The sequence below is a fragment of the Phodopus roborovskii genome, unplaced genomic scaffold, assembly GCF_943737965.1.
Source record: "Phodopus roborovskii unplaced genomic scaffold, PHOROB, whole genome shotgun sequence".
Taxonomy (NCBI): Eukaryota; Metazoa; Chordata; class Mammalia; order Rodentia; family Cricetidae; genus Phodopus; species Phodopus roborovskii.
This window is the reverse complement of record NW_026126567.1, coordinates 7862350-7887962: the sequence shown is the minus strand read 5'-3', so window position 1 is coordinate 7887962 and position 25613 is coordinate 7862350. Positions and strand designations below refer to the sequence as shown.

General features: G+C 46.7%; 1 protein-coding gene across 3 annotated transcripts in view; it reads right to left on the bottom strand.

Moving 5' to 3' along the window:
* The window catches only part of Asap1 (ArfGAP with SH3 domain, ankyrin repeat and PH domain 1), a 259627-nt gene that overhangs the window by 88493 nt on the left and 145521 nt on the right, over positions 1–25613 (bottom strand). For all 3 annotated transcript variants that reach the window (XM_051202528.1, XM_051202529.1, XM_051202530.1), the window contains 2 exons: positions 21272–21344; positions 7554–7699 (listed from right to left, as the gene is read on the bottom strand). In XM_051202528.1, coding sequence (XP_051058485.1) covers positions 7554–7699; positions 21272–21344 — 219 coding nt within the window. The remainder of the gene's footprint in view (positions 1–7553; positions 7700–21271; positions 21345–25613) is intronic.

Sequence of the window (25613 nt, the reverse complement as noted above, 5' to 3'; positions counted from 1 at the left end):
TGAGGTCAGTGCTGAGTCAAGAGAGACCTAGGCAGCATTCCCCAGAGGAATCCAAAGCAATATTTAATCTGAAGCAGTTAGAGAGAAGGAGAAAAATCTCGGGAAGAGTTCATTCCTGGTAGGAAAAAATGGGAAAGCAAGGGAGCAGGTAAAGGGTCAGAGGCGGGGCTGCCAGCCAGAGCTTCAAGGAGTTCTCAGCGCCAAGGGCAACATCTGCATTTGCTTTTCCCCAGGCACCTACAGAGAGGTCTGGGCTAGGGGAAAGAACTCCAGGGGCGTGCAGGACAAAGGGCACGCAAACAGAAAGTTACTGTCTGCGCCACTGCCTTAGTTGCTTTTCAGTCAATGTGACTTCTAACTTAATGGCAAATCTATGCTGGTGAGAACACGCATTTTCAGAGGCAATGCAGTGAGCTGCAGAGGAGACTCCAGGTGTGAAGAGCTCTTACAGTCAGTAGATGTGGTTCTCTGCAGCTACCAAGGACTGGTCCAGGGGGCCAATGAGGTGGGAAAGATGCCAGGAGGTAATGCTGACCGAGTACTAACCAAGTAATCTTCCCCCAGATTTTCTGGGCCCCCAGAGCAAGCAAGAGCATTGTGAAAATTCTTAATAAGCCTAGTTGGCCTCGTTTCTCCTGCCATTCCCGACCTGGCCGAGGAGCTGCTGTGTGCCTTAGTCTCTGATTTCTTCTTACTCTGAACTAGATTCCTTCAGAAGACTTGACAGGAGGAGGAAACTAGCTTTTACTACACCCACTCACTTCCGTGGCAGATACTAACCTGTCCTCATATGACATTCAAAGTGCCTGAATCAATGCAGAACATATCGCCAGGACACTAGAAATACAAACTTTGACAAAGCAAAAGTCAACCACAAAAAATAATAGCAATGTTACTGGCTTAAAGGCTCTCAGGGTGAGACCAGACTAATTCATCAATTATTTCATTAATTTAGAGACAGGATCTCTTTCTACTGTCCAGAGTGGCTAGTATTAAATACGTGAGACTATAGGCAGGAAAAAAAAAAAAAAAAAAAAAAAAAAAAAAAAAAAGCACTACAGTGACCCTTTCAAGTGACTCTGTCCACACCTCGCCTAACGAGTGAGTAGGTTCTATCCCGTCCTCCTTCCTCTCATGTGGACACGGCTTTACAGCATGTCTCTCCTAGTTCCAGATGCTGTTTAGTGAGTATACCTGGAGTTGAGGATCACTCCATAATCACACAGTGTGAACACTCTTGATGAAAAGTGTGACCTCCCACATGTAAATTTTATAGGCTGAAAACTCAATCCTACTCACCAACCAATATTTCAATTTCTATTTGAACTATTTTTAATGTACAATAGCTTGCTTGTGCTACTTTAAAATTCAGCCGGGATTACACACAACTTCTGTACCCTGGATATATTTATTATTATACAGCAACTATGCACTGGTGAGAGAAAATTTCAAGCCATTAGTTATGGCCCAGTATATAAGATACACTATGTAGCCTGTGAAAATGACTTTCCGGTTTTATTTCGATGTCACACAGGGTGAACAGGCTTGTAAAACAACACAACGACAAGAAAAATTCAAAAAGCTTCTGAAACAAATATATGGTACTTATTTTCACCGGCAGCCGACTCCACCGTGACGGACTGCATTTCACTGATGAGCTCTGACTGGGAGTGGGATTCATTCTGGTCTCTGACTGACTTTTCATCCTGAGGCTCAATGTCTCACTGCACAGGGAATACTGGTCAATGACAAGCATCACCTGCAGGAACCTTGGAGGCATTAGAGGACATGGTACCCACCCGGCCACTCATCTAAAGCACAGACCCTGAATCGTTAGGTTATCTAACTGTAAGGATTTAGGACATAACATAAGATATATGTACTAGACTCTTGCATATGTAAACTATCAATATCTGTATCTGAATGTACAAAACTGTTCAAAGGGATATTACATTAAAATGCCAGGCACTAAAATTATGTAATAATCTTTATTTTTGATCTTTTCCCACAATTCCATTTTATTATAGTAAACACATGTAACCATTACAGTCAAAACAAAACACCCCAAATACTTTCCCCCTTGCTCATCAAGCCCCACCCACATGGACAGACCTCACTTAACACGATGTCCCCAAACCCTAACTGGTCACGAGTCACATCAGAGCATGGGGGAGGCATGGCATACTTTCTCGTTACATATTTTCATTCTGTGGAGAGCCAACAGGTCATCTACAGCTCACCTACTGCTCACGGATCATTGCCAAAGAGGGGATGGAAAGATTATGAGTCAGAGGACAAAGAAATCTGCTGTGAATTATGTCCTCTAGAAATGACAGGGAAGCGTCACCTACCACACCTCAGTAACATGGCTACCTAAACAAGACCTGAACTCGCTCTAACTCCAACAGTCATGCCAATGTGGAAGGGGAACCTCGGGTCCTTACTTCTAGACTAAGGACTAGGGGCAACGAGGGGCTGCTCAAAGTGGGGAGCAGTGTCCTCAGGAATGAGTCCCTCAGTGGGTACCCAATACCAAGTGGTCAGCCCTGAAATCACATACACATGAGCAACACTAAATAGGCTGGGCAGGCCACACACACACACACACACACACACACACACAAAAACACGCACGCACTCACACACGCACACACACACACAAACACACACCACACACGCACGTAATACCAACAATGAAACAGAGGCCATGAGTTTGGGAGGGATCAAGGGGGCCAGGGCATGGGAGAGGTTGAAGGGAGCAAAGGGAAGATGGTGTGATTATATTTTAATTTAAATAGTAAAATGATGAGTTCTTCAAAGATGCACTAGAGTTCAGGGCTCCAGCAGCTTTCACTATCCTCTCTACTCTTTAAAACATTTCAAAGAAAATTTCTCAAATCAGGATCCCATGCCTGTTTTCAGCTATTTTCGCTTGGAGAGAAAGAAAATTAAAAATGAAAACAAAACAAAAAAACAATCCTTCCCCCAAACCACACCATTCTGCTGTCAGGAACTGTAAACAGGAAGTGCTCTGCAGCTGTGGAACTTTCTGCTTGGCTCCAGCAGGTCTGAAGCAGTAACTGCCCTCACACTGCTAAACGACACCGTTTGCAAAGGCAAAGGCAGAGGAGACCCAGGAGCGCCAAGAGCTCTGCCTGGATGAGACCCACCGCAGCACTGACCGAGGGCGTGGCACGTGGTGTCCTCTGACCACGGAGGGTCTCTCCCCAGCACAGTTTTGCAGCTTGGGGACTTTAAGTGTACTTGATGCTCTGTAGATGCTTCCCTGCCTTTGCTAGGGTCGTGGGACCAGCCAGCACCGTCCAGCACACAACCAGGTGGCTGCTTTCCTTTCGGTGGACACACACACACACACACGTAAGAAAGGGCACTGTAAAACAAGTCCTTCTCACTAACATACCAGTGTTAACGGCCACAGGTAAGAGGTATGGGAGGTACCCATACGCCACGGAAACAGCACATGCTACATAGGTGCTTCACGCGCTTCTGAAAATGTTTCCACAGCAGAGGCTCGGGTGAAGAAACCAAGTATCTCTCTGGGCTTACAGGGAAGCAGCTGCTGGGAGCCTTGTCTTTGAACCCTCTTCAGGCAAACAAGGACATATTTCTCTCCTTCCTCACCACTAAGAGGCAGCATTTCCTAGAGAAAAGAAAGCTAAAGAAACAGACCACCTTCATTCAGGAAGACAGACCAACTTCTGTCTTCTCGGATTGAACACCACATAAATGATGCTAGAGACAGAAATTCACCAGGAGGGAAACCAGCTCACAAAACCTAGGGAAGCTCAGAGCAAACAAGCTGAAGGCCACACCCCAGCCACCTCAGGGCACAACAGAGACCAACGGACTGTGGCCCTGTACATTTCTTTTACAATGGAATTTTTACATGGTGACGCTTTAGCAGACTGCGATTTAATGCTGGAGACTTTGGTTTATATTTTGAAAAATTTCAACTCACAAAAATTGGAGAATGCAGTAGAGAGAGGCCCTGTTTACTTCAGCTTCCCCAGCAACAAGAGCTCATGTATCATTTTATTAGAATCTAGACGCTGACAACATGATGACAAGTGACTAGACCTACAGGCCTCCAGTTCTTGCAGGCTTTTCTGTCTCTCCCATAACAAGCAGCAACTGCGTCTCTGCACACAGGTCTAAGGAAGGTGCCGTCATCCCAGCAAGCTTCCAGGAAAAGCCTGGGCCCAAGCTCTGCAGCAGCAGCTGTCAGGGCAATGCACAGTGAAGCTGTGGGAATAAAATCAAGGCCACTGGCAGGTCCGAGGGCATGCAAAGCCAGCAAAGCCAGCCCAGAAGAGTGACCATGTGCCCTGCACCAACTGCAGTGAACATGACCATTCCATGGCCCCTTACCGGGAATGCCATCACCATCTTCAAATGGAGAATATTTATTTTTATTTTCTTAGTGCAATAAATTAGGTCGCCAACAATTTCGTTTTGTTTACCTCAGACTTGTTTCTATGAAGGAGAGAGGGCGTAGCAAACAAAACAAAACAAAGCAAAAAGCAACACCCCCCCCCCAAACAAGCAAAAACAAACAAAAGGAAAGAAAACAATCCACTGGGACTGAGTGCACCCAGGGGGCAGCTGGCCCAGCACTTTAGCTTGGCAGAGACAATAAGCAGAAGCTAGGACAGCAGGGGCAATACAGTGGAAGCAACAGTCAGGGCAGAGGCAGAGGCAGAGGCAGAGGCAGAGGCAGAGGGCGGGGCTAGGCTGCGTCCTTCCGAGCAGTGTGAAAACACATCCCACACGGGCTCTGTGTGCTTGGCACCCTCAGGGTGGCTCCCAATACTAACACAGGCAGCTAGGTCATTGACGGTACCGCACTCACGTGAGCACAGCAGTGGTTGCTTTCCTTGTCACAGAGACACGGTACAGCCAGAAAAGTGCTTAAGGAAGGGAAGGTTCGCTTCAGTTTGGGAGGGCACGGTGAAGGTCACCACGGTGTGGTGGCAGCGCTTAGAGCCAGGACACCTGGCTCCCTGGTGGATCAGAGATCAGGTGGCTGGAGCAAAACTGTAACCCTCAAGCCCCACCCCTGTGTGGGCTGGGCTTGTCCCAGGACAGCCACCAGCTAGGAAGATGAGTCTGGTGGGTTTCACATTTACCACACAGCAAGGCCTTCACCACCATCAGATTTTATATGCGCACGCACAGACATATTACAGGACCACAGGTCTGCTACACTGTCTTGTACATGTAGACACAGTTGAGCAGCAACCTGTGTGGTACTAAACAAATAGGACAGACTGGTATGGGAACTCTGCGGGTGACGGCCCCTGACTAGTGTCAAAGCACATTTGCTCTTGTGGAACGTGTGCTACCCAGGGACAAGCTGGAGCTCTGGGAAAAGCTTCCTGGGTTCTCAGGCGGTTATTACCAAAGTGAGGGTGAGTCTTGCTTCCCTTCCCTTCCTACTATCAGCCCTGAGCCCTCACGATTGCTGCCCTGTAAGCCACCCCAGCCCAGCAAGTGGCAAGCAATACCCAGAAGGAAGAGGGAACGAGAGTCAAATAGTCTAAGAGAACAGGTAAAGACCATCACAGGCTTGTAAAGACAGAAAGTACAGCGACATTAAGCCTTATGTTCACGTTGTCTTTTTTCCAGCTCTTGAAAAGACAAAGTATTGTATATGCAATGTCTTTTTTTTTTCAGGTTATATGATTTATTATTTATGACTTATTCAATGGCATAAACCACCAATTAAAATTAAACTGTCAGGAAAACAAACACATCCCTGTTTTTAATACAAGGGAAAAAAGAAGCATTTTCACTGGTCAAATACTCGGGTTAACAGATTGCAGGAAGGCTTTTCAAGCTGTTTGCATCAAATGGATTTATGACAGGGTTGCCACCCAAGGCCACCGAAACCCATGTGACAGATAGTGAGGGCATGAATGTAGGGCCCAGATTCTCAGAGGATGCAGGAGTGCAATGCTGGGGAGGCAGGAGGGGATGTGATGCCTCTCCTCCGGGACATAAATACGGAGGAAAATACGGCAACAAATCACCTTGCTGTGCTCAGTCTCCTGCCTCTTAAGACTTAGGTGATTCCCGATTAAATCAAATCGAGCGCAAATGTGACAGTTCTTAAGCGTTCTTAGTTCACCAAACCAATCACACACAGGCTTAATTGAGCCCAGTGGTGTGAACGCAGTTAAGATACGGTGATGCCCAGACACAGTGCCTGGCAAACAAAACCTGTGTCTGCCTTCCTGGGTCAACATTCTCTAAAGACCTTATGTTTTAGGATTCTTCCTTCCATCCACGTTCCTTAAACCTTAAAACATTTTTCCTGAAGGCAGTTGTTTGTGTGTGTGTGGGGGGGGGCGGGGAGGGAGGTGTTGAAAGGATATGTTGAAAGGAATTAAGGCAGGTTCATTATTTCAAGAATCAAGATTTGCAGCTATAGCTATCTTCATACAAGTGAGATACGGCACAGGCAGGGTGTATCCTCAGTGCATGTTTGGCAGTAAAAGCTTCATCACTCTTTTCATTGGCTAACCCCCCCCCACACACACACAGCTGTACGCACAGGGCCTACACCGGTCTGCGTCAGATGGGGCCCTAACCCAGAAAGGGGAAGTGGACACACGCCCTGATCCCTAACACAGAAGCCGTCTACAGGTGATGACCACTTACAAATGAAAGCTTATTTTCCTCTAAGGGAGTTTCACTGGGGAACAAACCACTCCTAAGGGCAGCCCCATGCCCAGCAGTAGATGGCCAATGGAAAGCAAGCTCAGTGGCACCTCAGGAGGCTCCTTGCCTGATGATGCCATGTCCTGCTTTTCCCTCCCTCCCCAGCCCCATTTACACCTCTTACTTTAAGTCTGCATATACATGTATTTTTTCCCCTCTCTTTTTACCCTCCTGGCCCTTTGCACATGTACTGTGGCTTCCAGGTTAGTATTTTTATGGGATTCCTGAGCGTGTGAGCACGTGGCGTGGGTCTTTGAATCTATTTTGTTTCTTGGGCTCCTTGCCTTGCGTTTGTTCTGTCCTACTGCAATGGCACGTTAGGTTTTGTTTCACCGTGTTTTACTATCATCCTTTAGAAGCATGTTTGCTTTCTAATGAGACATAAAGGGAGTGGACCCTGACGGGAGGGGAGGAGGGGAGGAGGGGAGGGACTGGGAGGGTTGGGGGGGGGGAACCACAATCAGGGTATACGATGTGGGGAAAATATTTCCAATAAAAGGAAAAAAGAAAACCCCAGAAACAAAAGCTGAGAAGAGATATCTTAACACAGTGGCAGTGGTAGGACACAGGACAGCCAGGCCGTTTCTCTCCCTTTAATGAATCCGCCCTGCTAGTGCTGGGCTAAAGGACAGGACAGAAATTTACCCTGAGACTTGTGAGAAACGATGGCCCCACAGTACTGCTCGGTCTGCCATTTTTATTTTACTTCTCACTCCCGGGGCTGAGGCTGGGCTGAGGCAGGGCAGCAATGACTTATTGTCCGAGTGCAGGGGGAGGCACACTTATGCTTCGCAGTATACGAGGAGACTTACCAGATTTTTCAGCAGCGTGGACAGTTCCTTTGTAAGCGTGGAAAACTTGACGAAAGCGGTGCCAAGGTCAGGGTTGTCTCTACTTAAAAAATTACTTCCAAACTTATCCAGGACTTGTGCATAGTTCTCCTCATTTTGTACATGATCTAAAAAAGAGGCAAAGAAGAGGTGTGGGACGGTTATGTGTCACAGTGCTGGCCCCTCTGAAAGCTGACCACTGGGCCCCCTCTCTCTAAAGGGTTCCTGTTTCCTTAGTGCATTCTCCAGCAATTAAGAAACTATGAAGAGCCAGGCATGAATGGCACACACCTGTGATACCAGAATTCTGGAGACAGAGGCAGGCGGATCTATGTGAGTTGGAGGCCAGCTTGGTCTACAGAGCGAGTTCCAGGACAGCTAGAGCTACACCAGGAAACCTTGTCTAGAAAACAAAACAAAACAAAACAAACAAACAAACAAAAAACAAAAACGCTCAAAACCACCTCCCCCCCCCAAAAAAAAACCCACCTCAGTCTTGGAATAAACCTCAAATGTTCTAGCACATTCATTTCTTTCTTCACACTGATCTTGATTCCTTTATTTTGTTTACACCCTAGGTCTGTAAAGCAGCACTTGCAAAACTCTTTTTTATATAAAAACCGTCTCTAAGTACAAAGCTTGCATGCTTGGATAAGACAGATCTGTGTTTGAGTACAGTTTTGGTATTTAACCAGCTTGCTACTTTACTGTCTGGCTTAAAAACCAAAGCAATGACAACAAAAACTTCCGTGCTTGCTACCCTAGCTGGCAACACAATAGGTATTTGCCTTCTCTTTAGGAATGGATTTTCCTTCTAGCTGTTGCTTTCAAATCTATAAACTGAGAGCAGCCTTACGGAACGTAGTGCCAAGGAGCACACAGACATACACACAGCAACTGCTACCCTGTGAAACACCTTCCGTCCTGTCTTCCAGGCTCTCACACTTCCTTGATGGTCCTCCACCTCGGGCTGCTCCTCTCCACCGTCTTCACATCTGTCTGACCTCACCATGCTGGCCAGCCTCCCCTGTCTCTGGGGCTTTGTTATTTCCTATGTATGCTTACTGCTTTGGGATCTCAAGTCTTATCACTTCAAAAAAGTTCTAAATGGACACCTTAACCCAGAGCCTACTCCTAAAACATAGATGTACACGTCTAACTGCCTATCTAATACATCCACTTGGATGCCCGATCAGCAGGCGACAACGGACCCTTGGGTCTTCTTCCTGGAGCCTTTTACCTCACTTAGTCACTGGCAAGTAGCATTAGTGAAGCTGTAATACAAGACCCGTCAAGTCATACATGATTCTCCTTTTGCACACCCTGCTACCTCAGAATGGCCACGGAAGGCCACTAAACACCGAGAATCCCGCCTTTAAGATTCCCATCATCCCATGCTAACAGCCTACCCAGCAGCCCCTCTTTCTTCTGGTCTCTTGGTTGCTGCTCTTGGTTTGTTACTAAAGCAGCATCCTGCATGGCCCCATTAGATCATGCAGCAGATGTGAGCTCCCATCACACACATGGCCACTTACAGGTACCCCAGGCTGGAGCTTCGCCGGAAACGGAAAGGGGCACAGCCCCTCCCATACCCTGGGGCTAGTATTAAATACATGTGGCAGCTGGCTTAACTGAGATGGAGGTGATACTGCTCTCTCATGCAAGCTTTTCATATGTTCCAGTTTGGCTCAGATTTCCATCTCTCTATGCCTCAGCTTTGGAGCACAAAGAATTGCACTTGTGCGGAAGCCCATAGTAACGCCTAGTATAGATGCCTGATGAATTAGCGACCAGCATTTGTAAGAATCCCAAGCCTCCCCTTAGTTAGAAGGAACCTTCCCTTGTCCACAAGGCCTGCAATTCTGTGTAGTTTTCCACATTGCACATCTTTCCATGGGCAGTATGGACTGCATCTGGCCACCTCCGCATGCCCACTCAACAGACAACACTGCTCATTTCCCAAGGGGCTTTGGGTGGATTTGAATTTGGATTAGTAAGAATTTGTTATGTCCTTTGAAACTTCTTAGGCCGTTTATCCCCAGTTATTAAACTGAAATGAAATGCTTTACTTTCAAACACGCCTCGATAACTGTACAGGAGCAATGGGCATCCATGAAACAGAACACCAGCCTGGCAAGTAGTGGGCAGGAAGCGTCACTGTCAACCAGGGAGACCGGATGAAGCTCGCAAAGCCTTCTGCTCGTCTCAGCATGAAAAATTCATGTGCCTGCAGTGGCTATAAGCTTTTCTGGCTGAGATATTAAAAAAGATAAAATGCAGCTCTAGTTACGCCTCAGAAAAACAGAAAGGCCACATCAGCTCAACAACAAGCTGTGTGCACGTCTGCCCTGAAGCCAAGCCTTCTGCCTGGGCCACAGAAGCCCATTCTCCACTGAGAATTTCAGTGGGAAACAATGAGGCTCACCCCAACCCTCCCAGGAGAGAAGGCACCTCAGTGCTAAGTGGTAAACACTGGCTGCACACCTGAATTGTCTGCTTACCTGAAATTGCACAATGTTGCAAATTAAATTTGTACACGTGTGTAGGTTAACACAGTATCTGCCACTGGCTACCCAGATTAATAAAGACATTATTACAGATTGGTTCTGGAACCCCTTCCTGGACATCCCACACAACTGCAATCTCCTCTCTTCCTCCCTTGACATCTATCACTCTGAAATAGCATCTCATGCAGGGTTAGGAAGAATTATGAGAAGCCTGACAGACCAGTGATGAGGACTCACTGAAAAGTCAGACGGCTGGGCACAGACAGGTCATGGGGGGGGGGCTGATCTGTGTTGAGAACGTTCTCTGGCCTAACTGCTCTCTCTATAATAACCCATTTCCTCCTCACCAGACCTCTGCAAAGATGTGATGGATGAGAGGCAGAGAGCCAGTCTTAGTAAGTAATCATAGGCTAGCTCATAGATCTGGAATACCCACACAGTCCCTGTTTGTGAATAAGTGTGCATCGGTTTGAGTGTGCTTCCAAACACAGTGATACGTCATTTATGTGTGATATTAGAATGCAGTGGTATAGTAAGTTGAATTCTGGGATGGTGGGAGTAGCACAAGCACAAACATGCCAGCCATTGTTATCTCAGAGCTAGCCGTACCTCGTATGGAAGAGCACAGGGGCAGGCAGCATGCATTTTAAGTATCACTTAGCACATTGTATTATGAATCTATTAGGGACCATTTACTGAAAGTATCGTACCCCTACCACACCCCCCCACCCAACACAGAACACCCCACCCCTGTATAAAAGTAAGAGTTTGCTGGGAAGAGTTTTAATGTGTAACAAGGATGAGAGGCAGTGGCACTTGCTCTGGAGGAGGGAGTATCCTGGGCAGAGGCAGAGGGAAGCCACAGTAGAGGACAGTCAGCCATTGAATGTGCTGTCACTTCAGGGGTACGGGAAAGAAGATGGAAATGACGGCTTCGGGGGAGACCAACACAGAAACAGGTTTGTAACTAAAGGGAGGGACTAAAGGCCCAGGGAATGCCCTGGTCACTCCGAGAGATAAAAGAGCCCAGAAAGGTTTCTCCTATGATCTGTACTGGGAGGCTTAGAAATAACAGCGAGGCGCAAGAGCCTTGGGGCTTCTGAGACGGTTAGTTATGGGAAGGAACGGGTAGGCTGTACAGACTATTTTGGAGAGGTTCACAATTAATAGCCCTTTTGGGGTGGCGCCTAAGTTCGCAGAACTGATGCCCTCACACACATAATAAATCTTTTCCCTATTGATCTGTCTCTCTCTCTCTCTCTCTCTGTCTTGCTTGCAGGTCCCATTCACTGGCTGAAGCTTAGAGGAAAGGCTCCACCCTGCTCAACTGCAAAACCGGAAGTGCGTTCAACTTTTCTCCAATGCCGGAGTGTTCAGTCCTTTGGTCAAGTGGCCTTCTCTAAGCCTTATCTGCAAAGTGGAGACATCGACGGCATTTATCTCACAGAGGACAAAGGGTTAGCATTTAAGCACAGAAAGTATTTGACAACGACGACAATGGTGCCATCACTGCCTACCCTGCTCACGGCAGTGCAACCGCACTGCCGGGTGGTGCAGCCATCAAAATCACTCTGACATCAGGAAACCAAAAGCTCACCCTGAGCGCTGGGAATGCCTTTGGCGTGCACTACAATTCCAGCCCTAAGCACACCTTGGGGATTCGGTCAATAACTCACAAACAACAGTGACACCTAAGTGGGCCTTTCTCTGAGGGCTGTTCACTTGTCGTAGAACTTACCAAACCTCCTGACTGGTCTGCCCACCCAACTTGGAACAACTGCCATTTATCCAGTATTTAGTACGTATTGGGATCCATCACAGGAACTATCCTAAGGGCCATTCAATACTCCTTCAAGGCGTTATTCGCATTTGTATGCACATGTGTGTGTCTGCCCATCTGTGTGTGCATCACATGTGTGCAGTATCCAGAGGTCAGAACGGGCTGCTGGATCCCCTGGAACTGGAGCTATAAGAGGGTGTTAGCTGCCTGATGTGCATTATGGGAAACAGACTCAGGTCCTCTGCAAGAGCAGCAGGTTCTCCTAACCTCTGAGCCATCGCTCCCGCCATGAAGGCGTCGTTTCATAGGAAAGTGGATCTGAGGGTTTAAGCCAGTATTAGAGACCAGATATGCTTGATTGCAAATACAACCTCCTTCTGCTGACCCAACTCTATTAGGCTATTCTATATGCCAGAACAGCATGTTAACACCTACTCAGAATCTGCTACATGAAGGGTTTAGGGTCAGTGCCAGGAATCCAGCAGACGTCGTTGTGCCTTAGTCTCACCAAAAGTGCAACAGTTATAATTAGCTGGAATTAGAGTTTCTGATGAGTTAAGGAGCCTAACCGTGCAAAGTATTCCTTCTGTATTAACTCACTCACTCACTCACAATTACGTGCTGCTATTACCACCTTCATTGTAAACGGCTGAGCGAGGCTGAGCAAGCTAATGAGGAGGGGTGGCCTGACTGAGGCCTGGTCTGTAAAAGAAGGACCTGGAGCTCTGGTGTCCTAGTCTCGGTCTTTGTTGCCTGGTTCTGCGCAAAGGACTGAACTCTCGATGCCTCCGTCCCCTCCCATATACAGCAGGTCTGGCAAGGCTCTCCCAGCCACTGACTGCCAAGCTGTCCTAACGAACGAGAGAGACCTTTCACAAGAGCAGCAAGCCCACAAAATCCCAACCACTTCCCCTGTCTAGTGAGTAGGAAGACCTTAAGGGAAGTCACCAAAAGTGCAAACCCTTAGAAATTACTTAAGTTTTTCAAGGGTCTCCAGTTCAGATGTGAAATGGTATGTCTATGAAATACAATGAAAATTTCTAATATTTTTACCTTTAAGTCACTGAGTTAACGTGCCAATGCTAATGGGCACCAGATAGAAACGGAGTATCATGGCACACTTTGGAGAATTCTGGTATATGTAAGGTAGCGGTAAGGTGATGGTATCTAGCTGGCGGGTCGGGTCACGATGGGGAGCTCAAGAAGAGCGGCTGTAAAGTGCCACATGCAGTTTCGGGCACATGAGGTGTTTAAGTACCATCACTCACTCCAAAGTCAGTCTCGCTTTTATGTCTTCCCGCCTCTTCTTTCTTCAGTCCGGCCCTTCCTTCGGGGTCTTTATTCTCTTCTGACAGGGTCTACAGTAACGTGTGTTTATCACCTTGTGAGCCAGAGCTTGGGCGTTCTGGAAGGAAGCCTGGATATGTGCATGCCTACATGCCACCTATAGAGTCTACCGAAACGAAACATCTGTCCCTGAAGTGCCACCAAGTTCCAGGCCTCAGCCTTCTTCATTCAAAGGTAGTATAAACCCACTTTTCAATTACTTCTTGTAGCTTTACCCCGTTTATGATGTATCCGGCTCTCAGAGCTCAGTCTGGCTACATCAAGTGCTCACTAAAAAGCTTATTGTGGGTCGTGCACAAATAATGTACCTTCTCTCAAAAAAAAAAAAAAAAAAAAAGGTGCATTTGCCAGGAGCGGCAATCATAAGACACACAAGCTGCTACATACACTGCAGTGTTAGAGCACAGAGAAAGGACACACTCTCTTCTCATGTCTTATACATGCCTCATAGCATGAATCACAGTGTTGCAACCTTAACTGCTTGTTTTGCAAGTTTTAATTCACATGCAATTACAGAGATACAAAGATAAAACTCTAACTCCCCCTTCCAATCCCACCCTTTTCTGTGGCCAACACAGACACACAAATACAGGAGCTTGTATTCATCTCAATTTTTAAAATGCCAAGTGAGGTAGCACGCATAAGACACCACGACTTCCTTTTCTCCTACTGAATAAAGACCAGGAAATTCAACATACGCACATCTTAATAATTATGTCAACTGTGGCTATGTTTCACAGCAAGCTGTGGTGCTGGTTACATAACAATCTCTCCACTAAGAACCTTCCAAGTTGTTTGCAGCTTCCCCACCAAAACCCAACACTTCAATGGCAATTTCCAAACACAAGCTTGTACATGCTGTTGCTCTGTCTCTGCAAAGATATACACAACACAGGCTTGTAGGGGGATGTGGATATAGGGACACTCCAGGCTTGGAACTGCCATGTTTCCTTCGGAAGAGGCTGTCTTCAGCAACCACATCTCCAGCAGCAATGTCTGTATGACAGGGACCCTTTTTGTGGACACTCACTGACATCTACAAGTACTGCCCTTAATTTGCTGCCTCTCAGACATGAAAGACAGAACCAGAGGAAGCCCGCTTTTCTGTATTTTACTGTCTGTTAACATTTCCTTTTCCTTCCTTTACCTACTCAATCTGGTTTTGAATTGCTTGTCTTTCTTTCTTACCAGTCTGCACGCAGACTGCCTTATACAGAGGGGAGCTAGCTCTCTTTGTAGTATGTGTTGCTAATTGTGATGTATAACTTCTGGTTTCCATTCATGATTCCTCCCTAATGTAGACCATAAATCCAGAAGGTCTCGTGTCTGACACAGTACAGAAATTCAAGGTTTTCTCCATCTTTTTGTTAGAGCTCGCAATAAAGAAACTGCCTGCGCTTCTCTGACAGGAGGAAGGGTCCTGTTCACAGCCCAGAGGGAACACACTAGAAGTCAGAAGACTGCCAAGACAGGCACCACCGGCCCTTCCTTTAGTCTATTAGCATAGGCCACACCCACTTGGGCTAAAAACTTCTGCAAGGTTCTCTGGGCAGGGTCTGGAGCTCCTTGGGGAGTTGAACACCAGAAGGTTCCTGGAGGATGAGGCACAGGGGAGTGTGGGAGCACCACATCCCTCCAGACCACTCAACACCAGCACCTTACAGCTGGAGCCTTTGCACTGTGCTTGCTACGAGGCAGGTAGACAAGTTTCTAGGAGTCTGAGGTTAAGCAAACTAACTGGAAAGGGTTGTGGAAATCCAGACTCACAGACAGTCACTTTGCAGCATGGGTGAAAACCACCCTAGGGTTTTGGAATCATGTCAGAACTTCAAGCCAGTCCCAGGAACTGAACCCCCGTGTGGGAGTGTCAGGACTCAGCTGGATCAGAGGTATCTCCTACAGAAGTTATTGCATTCTTGCTGGGGACCTGTGTTGTAAATATGCAAGGCAACTTTGTCCATGATCTTCCCTCATCTAATATTTTATATTTGCCTTTATTTTATATTTGTTTACATCATGCTTTGCTATATATGAAAAATTAAATTCCATCTGGTTAAAGATGTCAGTTGTAATACAAAGATTACTGGGTTTCCTAACTTTTGCTGTTAAACCTTCTACTCGTTGACACTTAAAAACAAAACGGCAGCACTGAAGGGGCTAGAAAGATGACTCGAGAGAGGGCACTGCTCCTGCACAGCCCTGGCTTTCGTTTCTAGTGCCCTTGTCAGGTGGTTCATAACCTGTGACTCCACCTGCTGGGTAAGCCAAGGCCTCTGACAGCCATGGAGACCTTCGCAAAGACACGCATACACACATAGAATTAAAAAAAGAAATCTTTAAAAAATCCAAGCTGTTAACCCAATGTGATATATCTGCTTACAGAGCAAGAGACAGAATCGAAGTATTTATTTATTCTAAGGACTCAACTTGGGACCTTACATGCTGTGTAGGCAAACAATAAGTCAAAATTCCCAGCTCTCATTATTTAAAATATGTTCTTAAATATTCTAACAAATTATTGTCTTCTTGATACTTAGCACGTGATAGATTTATTTAGACAGCATGAGAAACAGTAGTCACTTGTATGAAAATACTCTACCTTTAACAGGGTTTATACAGATCACCCATTTGGGATCTGGTTAACAAAACAAATGGCAAAACTTGAAGGCAGGGGTCAGAATTCATGAGATGATGATAAGTAAGAAAATGCCCGATGCTAAGCAGCTGTCTAATAAGCAGGGTTAGTAACATGTGAGGCGGGGGGGGGGGGGGGGGGGGACTCGATCCATGAACACAAAGTGTGAAGGGTAAAGGGGCTCTTACTAACTGAATGGGCAGTATCTTAGTCACTTTTCTGTTGCTGTGAAATGACACCATGGGCACAGCAACCCTTAAAAAGAAAGCATTTAATTGCGGTTTGCTTGAAGTTTCAGAGCTCATCAATAATTTCGTTTTGTATTTGCCAATGATGAGAATTTTGCTTCATATAAACACAAACACAAAATGACAGAAGCATATTTAGGGCCATGTGAGAAATTGCCAGAAATTCTGTCCTAATATTCCAAGCCAAAAAAAAAAAAAAATCAAATAAGCAATTTTAATGACACATTTCAGTAACTCAGGTGGCAATTTATAAATCAGACATCCTCACTGTTCGATCCAAAGGCACGCTGATCTTGGCAAAGACTTTTTAAGAAAATCACCGTATAATAATAAATAATAAAATACACATTTCTGTGGTTAGACATATGCTTCAGCCAGTAAAGTACCTGCCTAGCATGCTAGCATGCCCAAAGCCACGAACTAGATCACAGTACCGAATCAGGAGCTGTGGTGCTGTATGTCTAGTCTCAGTACTTGGGAGGTGGAGGCAGGAGATCAGAAGTTGAAGGTTATCATCCTTAACTACACAGGGAGTTTAGGTTATCCTGGGATAGACGAGAGTCTATCCCAAAATAAAATAACGTGAGCATCTCAATTCGAAATCTAGTAATATAAATACCCTGGGTCTTTACTCCAAGAAAAAGGATACGTGAGCACAGTAAGGTCACAACAGAGCCTGCTAAAAACAGATTCGTGTACCCAATGCAGAAGACAGACTCGTGTACCCAATGCAGAAGACAGACTAAAGCCACCCAGTCTACCCAGTGACGGACTCACAGCAGGTATCACTAAGCTCTCTTTTCTGAAGAGCCACACCTGCTTTGTAACATATATGCACACACGTGCATGACAACCTGGGCAGCAAGGCCTGAACCCTGTTTCTCCTCTCCTGAAGGGCTCCTGGTCTTTCACAAAGACTGCAGTTGAGTCAGCCAGGGCCGGAGGGCAAGCAGGCTGGCTTGCAGGTGGCTGGCCTGCACGGCTGTCAGTTTATGCTTCTGATGGGAGGGCTCTGTCCATGGGGTTAGTTGAGTGCGTGGCTTCTCCTCCAAATCAAACAATCAGAACTGGGAGGGGGAAAACTAGCACTCAGATGAACCAGCCTTGAAATCGCAGGGCCTTACTCCACCATGCTGTTCATTAGAAGGGCGTTCCTAAGTCTGGGTCATATTCAAGAAGGGGGAGTTATGCTCTATCTTTGTAAAGAAAAAGGTGTGGTGATATTTTGTTTATGATCTAAGAAAGCCTGGAGATCAGAGTGCAAAGCTAAGCTACTCGTTAGCCAGAGAAAACAGGCAGTGGTGACACAGCCCTTTAATCCCAGCACTTGGGAAAGAGGCACAGTTCAAGGCCACCCTGGGCTACATGAGAGTGAGTCAGTCTAAAGGAGGAACAGAGCTCACACCCTTGGTCCCAGCACTTGGGATCACACGCTTTTAATCCCAGCCCTGGTGGGGACAGGAGTGACATGGCTGGGCAGAGAGAGAGAGGAATACAAGGCAGGAGCTCAGTGCAGTCTCGGGAGCAGTGTGAGGCTTGGGGGACCTGAGCACTGGTAGAGGGGAGAAGCCTCTAGTGACTGGCTGCTTTGCTTATCTGATCTTCAGTTTTAATCCCATTACCTGTCTTTGGTTTTTATTATTTGTGCTACAAAAACAAAACAAACAAACAGAAAAAGCCAAAGGATTGTAACATATTTTAAACCCTTTTTAGTGCTTAGGAAACTCAGTTAACTATACTTCTAAAAGATTACATGTCACCTCCCCAGGATTGAATGTCAACGCGCTGCCCATGTAGTTTGACAAAGCTATCTTGGCTTGTGGCTACACACTACTGGGTCCCAGCAGCCTGTGAGGGGCCCCGAGCGATCTACGTTTATCTCCACCACATCACACTTTCCACCACAAGTACAATTTCTGTGTGATACCCATCACAGAACCACAAAGTCAGCCCACAGGTCACACTGTCCACAGTTTACACCTGAGTGATTCACTACTAATATTCATGGTAGGTGAGCACTTACAACTGATTCCAGGCACATTTCCAATGAGGAACCCATCCAGCCAACATCCAACAGGCAATTTATTATATACTTATGAAGCCTTGTCACGTGGTAGGTAAAAAGACATCATGTACAGCATGTGTAATGAGCCAAGCTGGGGCTGCTAGGCTCTCATCTTACTCCTAGGCAGGGTACTCTGTCTGGGTAAGGTGTCTGGGCTTAGCTCCAGTTTTACCATCCGAGACAGGGGCATGATAGCAGTGACCTCACTGGCTTGCCCGGCTTAGTCTAGAGTACAGCATCAATGCCCAATGGACACCGTGTTCTCTGAGAGGCATTCTATGACAGAGGCACACCCTGTCACTACATCGGATCCTCTGGATCTCACTGAGCCCTGTAAGGTTTCTCTTTACAGCACTTCCTGAGTCCTTACTAAGACTACTTTCCAGACTGATGTAAACTCCAATGGACCATAAAGTTAACAAAGACAGTCTCTCCGACTATTCTGTAACAATCAGAACAGTAGCCTATGAAAGGTATTCAATTAATTCCTGTTGTTGAACTGAAAATCATGCCAAAAAAGGGGACATCATACAAAGATGAAAGACGTCCTTATGATGGACAGTGGCCCTTGTAAGGAGGTCAGAGGCCACTCAGCTGATTTAGCTGCAAGTCAGATACACATAGCAAGTAAGTTTCTCTGTAAATCCAGTATCCAATCTTGCTGCAGGACGGCCTGAGGATATGGGTGCATACATCAGCCCCATTTGTGCTTTCTAACCTTCAGGTGAATCTAATGAACGAACATCCAGGGATGAGGCTTACGGGTCTCATGTGAGCTCCCACTCAGCAGGGACAAGGGTGACCACACGGATTCTCCTGCATTCAGGGAGATAGGTGATCCAGGTTCATACTGAATGTGCTGTCTCTTTGTCACGTGTGGCCACTGAGACTAACAAAAGTTTAAATCTCATTCGATGTCAATTTTAACACCACATGTGAGGCGGCTACCCTAATGGTAGCAGTGTTAGGGGAAGCTGGTGACCAGCCCCTACGCAGCACGGGGAAACAGTCCGGTGGAAGGAAAGTGCTCACCTCACTGCTCTCTTTACAACTCAGAGGGAAACTCTTCCCCCACCCTCCCAAGGCAGTGTGAGCAAGGGAACCTGTTAGGGGGAGATGGGGCGGGCACAGCACATGGCCCACACACAAGAACTTGTGCGAGCTGCTGCGGGACAGGGGCATATTTCCCAGGAAGGGGGAAGAGACTCAGCGAGGTGGGTGTGGCCGTTCCTCCTGGCTTGGGCAGTGCCACAGATAAGACCAGACCGGAAGGCCGCCCTTCCCCCACCGCAGGCTGCCCACCCCTTTAATTGCCACATCCCCACCTAAAATCGGATAGCCATCTACCATGTGGCAGGCAGGTGGTGTGACGGCTGTCTCGGCTCTTCCACAGAATACCCTACGTGTGAGATAGCAGTGAGGAAATGCAGAGGCAAAGAATGCACTCATGTAAGTGCCATTCTTCATTTACGCATTTTCCAAATCCCCATGAAGGCTCGTGAGCATCTCCTTATATTAAGTATGAATTCATTGTTAACTGCACAGCATGAAAACTAAGGTAGCATTTGAGAAGTCATCAGAGTAAGCGTCATGTCTCCAAATAACCACCACTCACGTGGTGAGGGCCAGCAAAAGCACCCCTGGAAAGCACTCCTGAGGTTTCTCTGTTGTTTGCTCTACTCTCTTTCTCAAAGGGCTACGTACTATCTACAAAACACCCACCACACCTCAGGAGTTTACCAGAGTGAGGTCAAAGCTGGGTGTCAAGTAGGTTCTGACTGAGGCGATACTCACTCCAGACTGAGACTACTGTGGAGGCTGACCTTGGCCGTCACATCTGGATCAAGTAAAACCCAGGGGGCGGGGCACACCCACTGGGATGTTATTGATCAGATCGATCGATCATGTGAGCTGGGAAGAACAGCCTAAGGCTGGCCCCACACCTGCTGATGGCAGCGCACATGAACAAAGACCGAAGACCCGAGGGAAAGCTTTTGCTGCCCTGTGGCCGAGGCATTCCTTCTTCTGTATTCTGAGGTGGACTGAAGACCAGCAGAGATGCCCAGCTTCATGGACTAAACATGATGGGGCTCCTGGCATTTCCGTCAAGAGATAGCCACTCTTGTGCTCGACAGACCACAAACTACACGTGCATTTAGTTGCGGACAGAGAAAGTAGGCAGTGGTACGGAACATGACAACATTACTATTATGTGATGTTCTGAGGTGTGGGGAGGTGGTCTAAAGAGCAAGACCATCCAGTTTCCCCACAGACCTGTGATTCTGAGCCCTGCTGCCAGCAAAGGGGTCATGTTTTGCCTTATCCATACTCTTTCCAGCTCTAAAATCGTCTAATTAGAAAACTAAGGAGAACGCTGCATTTATTGAACTCCTGCAATGTAATACAGAGGTCAGGGGCACCAAGCTCTCAACAGCTCCTTAGTGCCGACGCCGCACTGACGGCGAGAGAAGCAGGGGTTTGGGAAAGATGGGGAAGCAGTCAGGGTAGTTTGTTCACCGCCGGCCTCAGAGCTTGAGCTCCTCCCTTCACAGCCAGCCATCTTCCCCTCCCAGGCTGTCTGTGAGCTTATACACAGCTGGGCTGATGTCTTAGAGAAGCGACCAGTGATTGAGGCTGCAAAAACACTGTCGAGGCGAGTCAGATCTACTACTTCTTTCTTTTGTTTTTCAGTGGGGAATATGTGGAGGTATGAATTTAACATTTCTCCTCCCTAATTCTCCAAGAGGATCCATGTGTCAGTCCTGGTGTTCAATGTGCACAGGCACAATCAGAAGCAAGAGACTACCGCATGTTTAAATGACGTCACCTGATCACAGGCAGGCCAGATGCACAAAAGGCTGTAAGTATCTCCTGTCATCTGTGACAACCATCAGCTACCACTGTATTGAATTCTTAAAAGGATTGTAACACCGCCTTCAACTGTAAAAACAATGACAGGTTTTGGCTGAGTGTAGAAACAGAAGGAAAAAGGAGAAAAGTTCAATTCTTTGGCCTACTTAACCTTTTTCTTCTGTTCAGGTCTTTTGTGAATACACATAATGGGGACAACTCAGAACATCATTCATGAGTCATGGGATCTGATTTGGCGAGAACTTACCTTGACCAGAATTATATATTGCTTTTACAGATTTCTTCACTTTCTGTAGGGCTGTTCTATCTTGGTCTAGAGCCTAAAAAAGAAAAAGAAAGGGGTGTTAGAAATTTTAGGTACATTAAAAAAAAAAAAAAAAAAAGTAATTCACTTCCAACTTCATTTCTTCTGTTGGGCACCAAAGTGGCGGCATTGGCAAGGAACCAGCTGTGCCCAGCTTCGCATACCTGGGTTTCCTTAGGGTCACTACATAAGGTTCGGTGTTGTGTGAAATGGGCAATCTGTGTCAGTAACCATGCAAATAAAATGTAGGGAATCTTAAGAGTTGCTTCCTTCTTTCACAAGCTGAGTGAGGAAAGCTTAAGACACAATGACGCAGACATCCAGGGAAACAGACCTATCTGATGTAAATGCACCTAGGCAAAAACTGGTGAAGTATTGCAAGCAGGAATGATCTTTTCCTAGTGCTTTTGAAGTTGACAATTTCCTTAAGAAACAAACCCTGTCTATTAAAAGCAAAGATGATACTGATGACAGCTTCCCAAGTGCGGAAGTAACAGGAATGCACCACCACTGGCTGACAATTTTAGCCCATGCAGTTCAATGGCTCAGCTGCTGTCCTCCTCCAGCTTATGTTCTCTGGACAGTGAGGGCTAGCCAAGTGGGCGGGCCCCTTGTCCATGCCGACCTACCAGGCCCTTCCTAGGACTTCTGGGCGTGGGAACAGAGGTTGCAATAGCCAGTCCCTTTCCACTGAAGTCAGCCTGGTGGCACCCCAGGCTCTTGTCTAGAACACTTTAAAAAAAAAAAATTACACTTTAATAATTTATTTTGTGTCTAGCTGTCTCAGGTCACATGTCACAGGGATGCAAACTGAATCCAAAATGTGTGGTTTTTCTATCAGTGGCCTGGAAGAGGACCAGGGCTTTCTGGGTACACATCCACTATTACAACTTCTGTGCTCATTGTGTATGCTCTAAAATTTGTGCCATGGCAACACCCCACTAGTCCTTCTAGAGGAAAACAGCACGTGGACCACAAAGTCAGAGACGTTTTCAGGAAAGGCCACATCCTGGAACCCCAGGCGCCTGTGGCTACTGCATCCAATCTTTCAACTCTGTTTTAGCATCCGTCTTCATATGCACTCACATCTCTGTCTTAACTGGGGTAACAGTACAGAGAGAACCATAATAAACTGAAAGCTGGGATCTCCTGTCACCAACAGATGATCGCCTGGAGATCACCAAGCACCAGACTCGTAAATGCTCATCTGTTCAGCACTCCAGCCATCTCATATGGCATTTGCACTGCACCACAGAGGACAGGGAATGTTTTACCTGCCCCACGGTTTGAGGGTAGAGGTGAAATCGCAAGTATTATAAAGGTCTAACATTTATACCCTTGAAAACAGAAGAAAGGTAATCCATACTCAGTAAGTGCTTAGTCCAGAGCAGAAAACACGTTGAGAAGTTCGTCTGGATCATCCCACTTGATTCTCAAAACTGACACGTGACCTAAGTACTATTATATACATTCCACAGAAGAGAAAACTTTAGTTTGGGAGGTCTAACTTGTCTGGGGTGACACAACTAGGATTTAAACAAAGTCTGACCTTTAACCCTGCACAGCTCTGCCTTCTAATCTGCAACAACAGGCTGGAATGAGGACCTGCAGGGATGGGGGATGACCAACCACTTTCAAGGGGGAAAGCTGAGCAAGCCGTTTTGGATGCTGAGTGTCAACAGGTTGAGCTTTAGAATCACCTAAGGGACAAACTCTGGGCGGGTCTGTGAGGGCGTGTCTACAGAGGCTGGCGTGAGAGAAGGCCCGCCCTGAAAGTGGGCGGCACCAGCCCTTGAACCTGGGTGGTGGGCTGGTTAAAAAGCAGAGGCGAAAGGAGCTAAGTATCCATCACGTTCACTTCCGGACTGTAGGCACCATAACCAGCCCTGGGAAATTCCTGCTACCATGATGGGCCGCATTCCCTCAAATGTTGCAAGCCAAACTCAACTGTTCCCTTTCCTTCAGCTGCTTTTGTCAAATATTTTGTCACAGCCATGAGAAAAGTAACCAATACACTGCTCGTACAAGGTAAAGGACAGAGTGGAGCGTGCTATCTGATGAACGGTGTGAATAACATACAAAATATCATCACACACACACACACACACACACACACACGCACACGCACACATACCCCTACCTGACCTTTTCCCCACCAAGAAGAAAGCCCTGGCTGTGAGAGAAAGATTTGTTCAGTGTCCCACATCAAGAGTAAAAACAGCCTATGTGTTTTCAAGCATGCTCTGTCTGCTTGTCTGTGCTGGAAATATGTCTGTGCTTTTCTGAATCTCCCCATAATTTCAAGGAAGGAGACAAGATCTGGTCTTAGTTCACCCCAAAGTGTAGGCTCTCAGGGTCTACTCAGAATTAGTTCATGGGCTATAATAATGCCTGTGTGTATCTGGAGTCAAAAACACCAATTAACAAAGGACATGGAGGATTTCAAAGTTCTTGTTGTGTGTGGGGGGGGGGTGCAATGAATGGAGAGGCAATGTCTCAGGGTTCATGTTAGATGCTTTTCCAACTCATCCGCGAACACCAAAACCTCATCCAGAGAGCACAAAGTTCATGCACTGTGAAGGTTTGTAAGAGTGTTTCACTCGCCAGGGATACCCACAGCTAAATCTGAATGATACTTTAAACAAACAAACAAACACAAACGAACTTTCTGGCCAGTGGCAAGAAGCAGGCAAGTAAAATGTACTTTTATGAGTCCCCCGTCTGGTAGCGAGCTAGAGGATGTTGTCTTTCAGTCCAACAGGGCCTCCTCCAGAAATTACTCCTCAAATGTGCTAAAAAGCTCCATTCCCTCAAGCCAAACGACTACCTGTGAAATGTCATATATAAAGTCAGATGAGGGCTAGGAGAAAAATGTGAACTATGCATTTGCATGAAAGTGTGACGAGGTAAGTGCCTGCAGTTCTTAAGGGGGCATCACTGCAAAGGGACGAGGGCAGGAATGCAAGTCCTCCTGGGACAAGCCACCCAGCAGCACTCCTCCATAGCTTCTGCGCCTGTTCCTCCCTCCATCTCCTACCCTGATTTCCTCTGATCGTGAACTATGATGTGGAAATGGGCCAAACAAGCCCTTTCCTCCCCAAGATGCTTTTGGTCATGGCCGTTTGTCAACCAGGATATCTACTCATGCAGGTTTGAGAACAATTCAAGATAACCATGAGGGCATGTGAATCATGCCGGAAGTAGATCTGTCCCTTCCCCGGGAAGAATAAATGCAGCAGAGTAGCCACAAATTAAATCAAAACCCAACAAGTCTGAAAACACTTACCATTTCTAGCAATTATAAATCACTAAGTGTAGGTTATGGGTTAGGACACACACACCCAAGTGAGTAAGATGTAGTCAGTTTATATATGACATAGTTTTGCAATAGCAAGTTCGGTTCCAGGGTTCCTGGATTCAGAAGAAAGGGGGAGTGAGGAAGAGGGAGAGAGCTAACACCCCAGTGTCCTTTGTGCGTTAGGCATCCACCCACTCTCTCCCTTCGCCTTTAACTTTCCACCACGGCTGTGGACAACTACCCTTTACTTCCTGGACAGGAAGAGAAGCAGGAAGGGCGGTAAGGAAGCCGGCATGAAAGGTAAGTCAAGGCAGACAGGAGAGCAGGCACAGGAGCTAAGCACAGCCCCTACTGTGTTAGCTGAGGAGGTGAAGCCTGGGGGGGGGGGCTTCACCTGGGGGAACTCAGCTGTGTGCCAGCAAGATACCCACAGGTAGGGAAGGTTCAGTCAGGACGGCAGCCCGGAGGCAGGAGCGAGCCATGGCGAGAGCAGCTGCTGTGAGAAGACGCAAAGACGTTATCATTTGCTAGTTTCAGGATTAGTAGGAGTCGAATGAGGCTGCTACAAAAGGGGAAATTATCAACCTAAAATAAAAGTTGATTTGCATAATGCGCCCCGAAAATGGAAAGTTGATGCATCATACACAAATAAATGCTTTAAGCTGTTATCTCACTGCTGGAGACTATTAAAAAGAATTCTGAAGACTCAAGTTCTCTAGATATTTAATGTCCTCTGTTGTGCCTACTGCAATGGCTGCTCAGAGTGGGTGGGATGTAACCCATGGACAGATGTGTAGGTGGTGCACTGCTTAAGTCCTGGGCCCCAACTTGACGGGTTTCTTCACAGTTCAAAACTGGGAAGAAGTTTCAACAAGGCTTTTTCAGTGACAAATTGTGAACGATTCCAAAGAACTATTCCATGCCAGCAATTGACCATCAGGCTAAACAAACTCCTATGCCAAAGCGAGGCACAACACAGACCAGTAG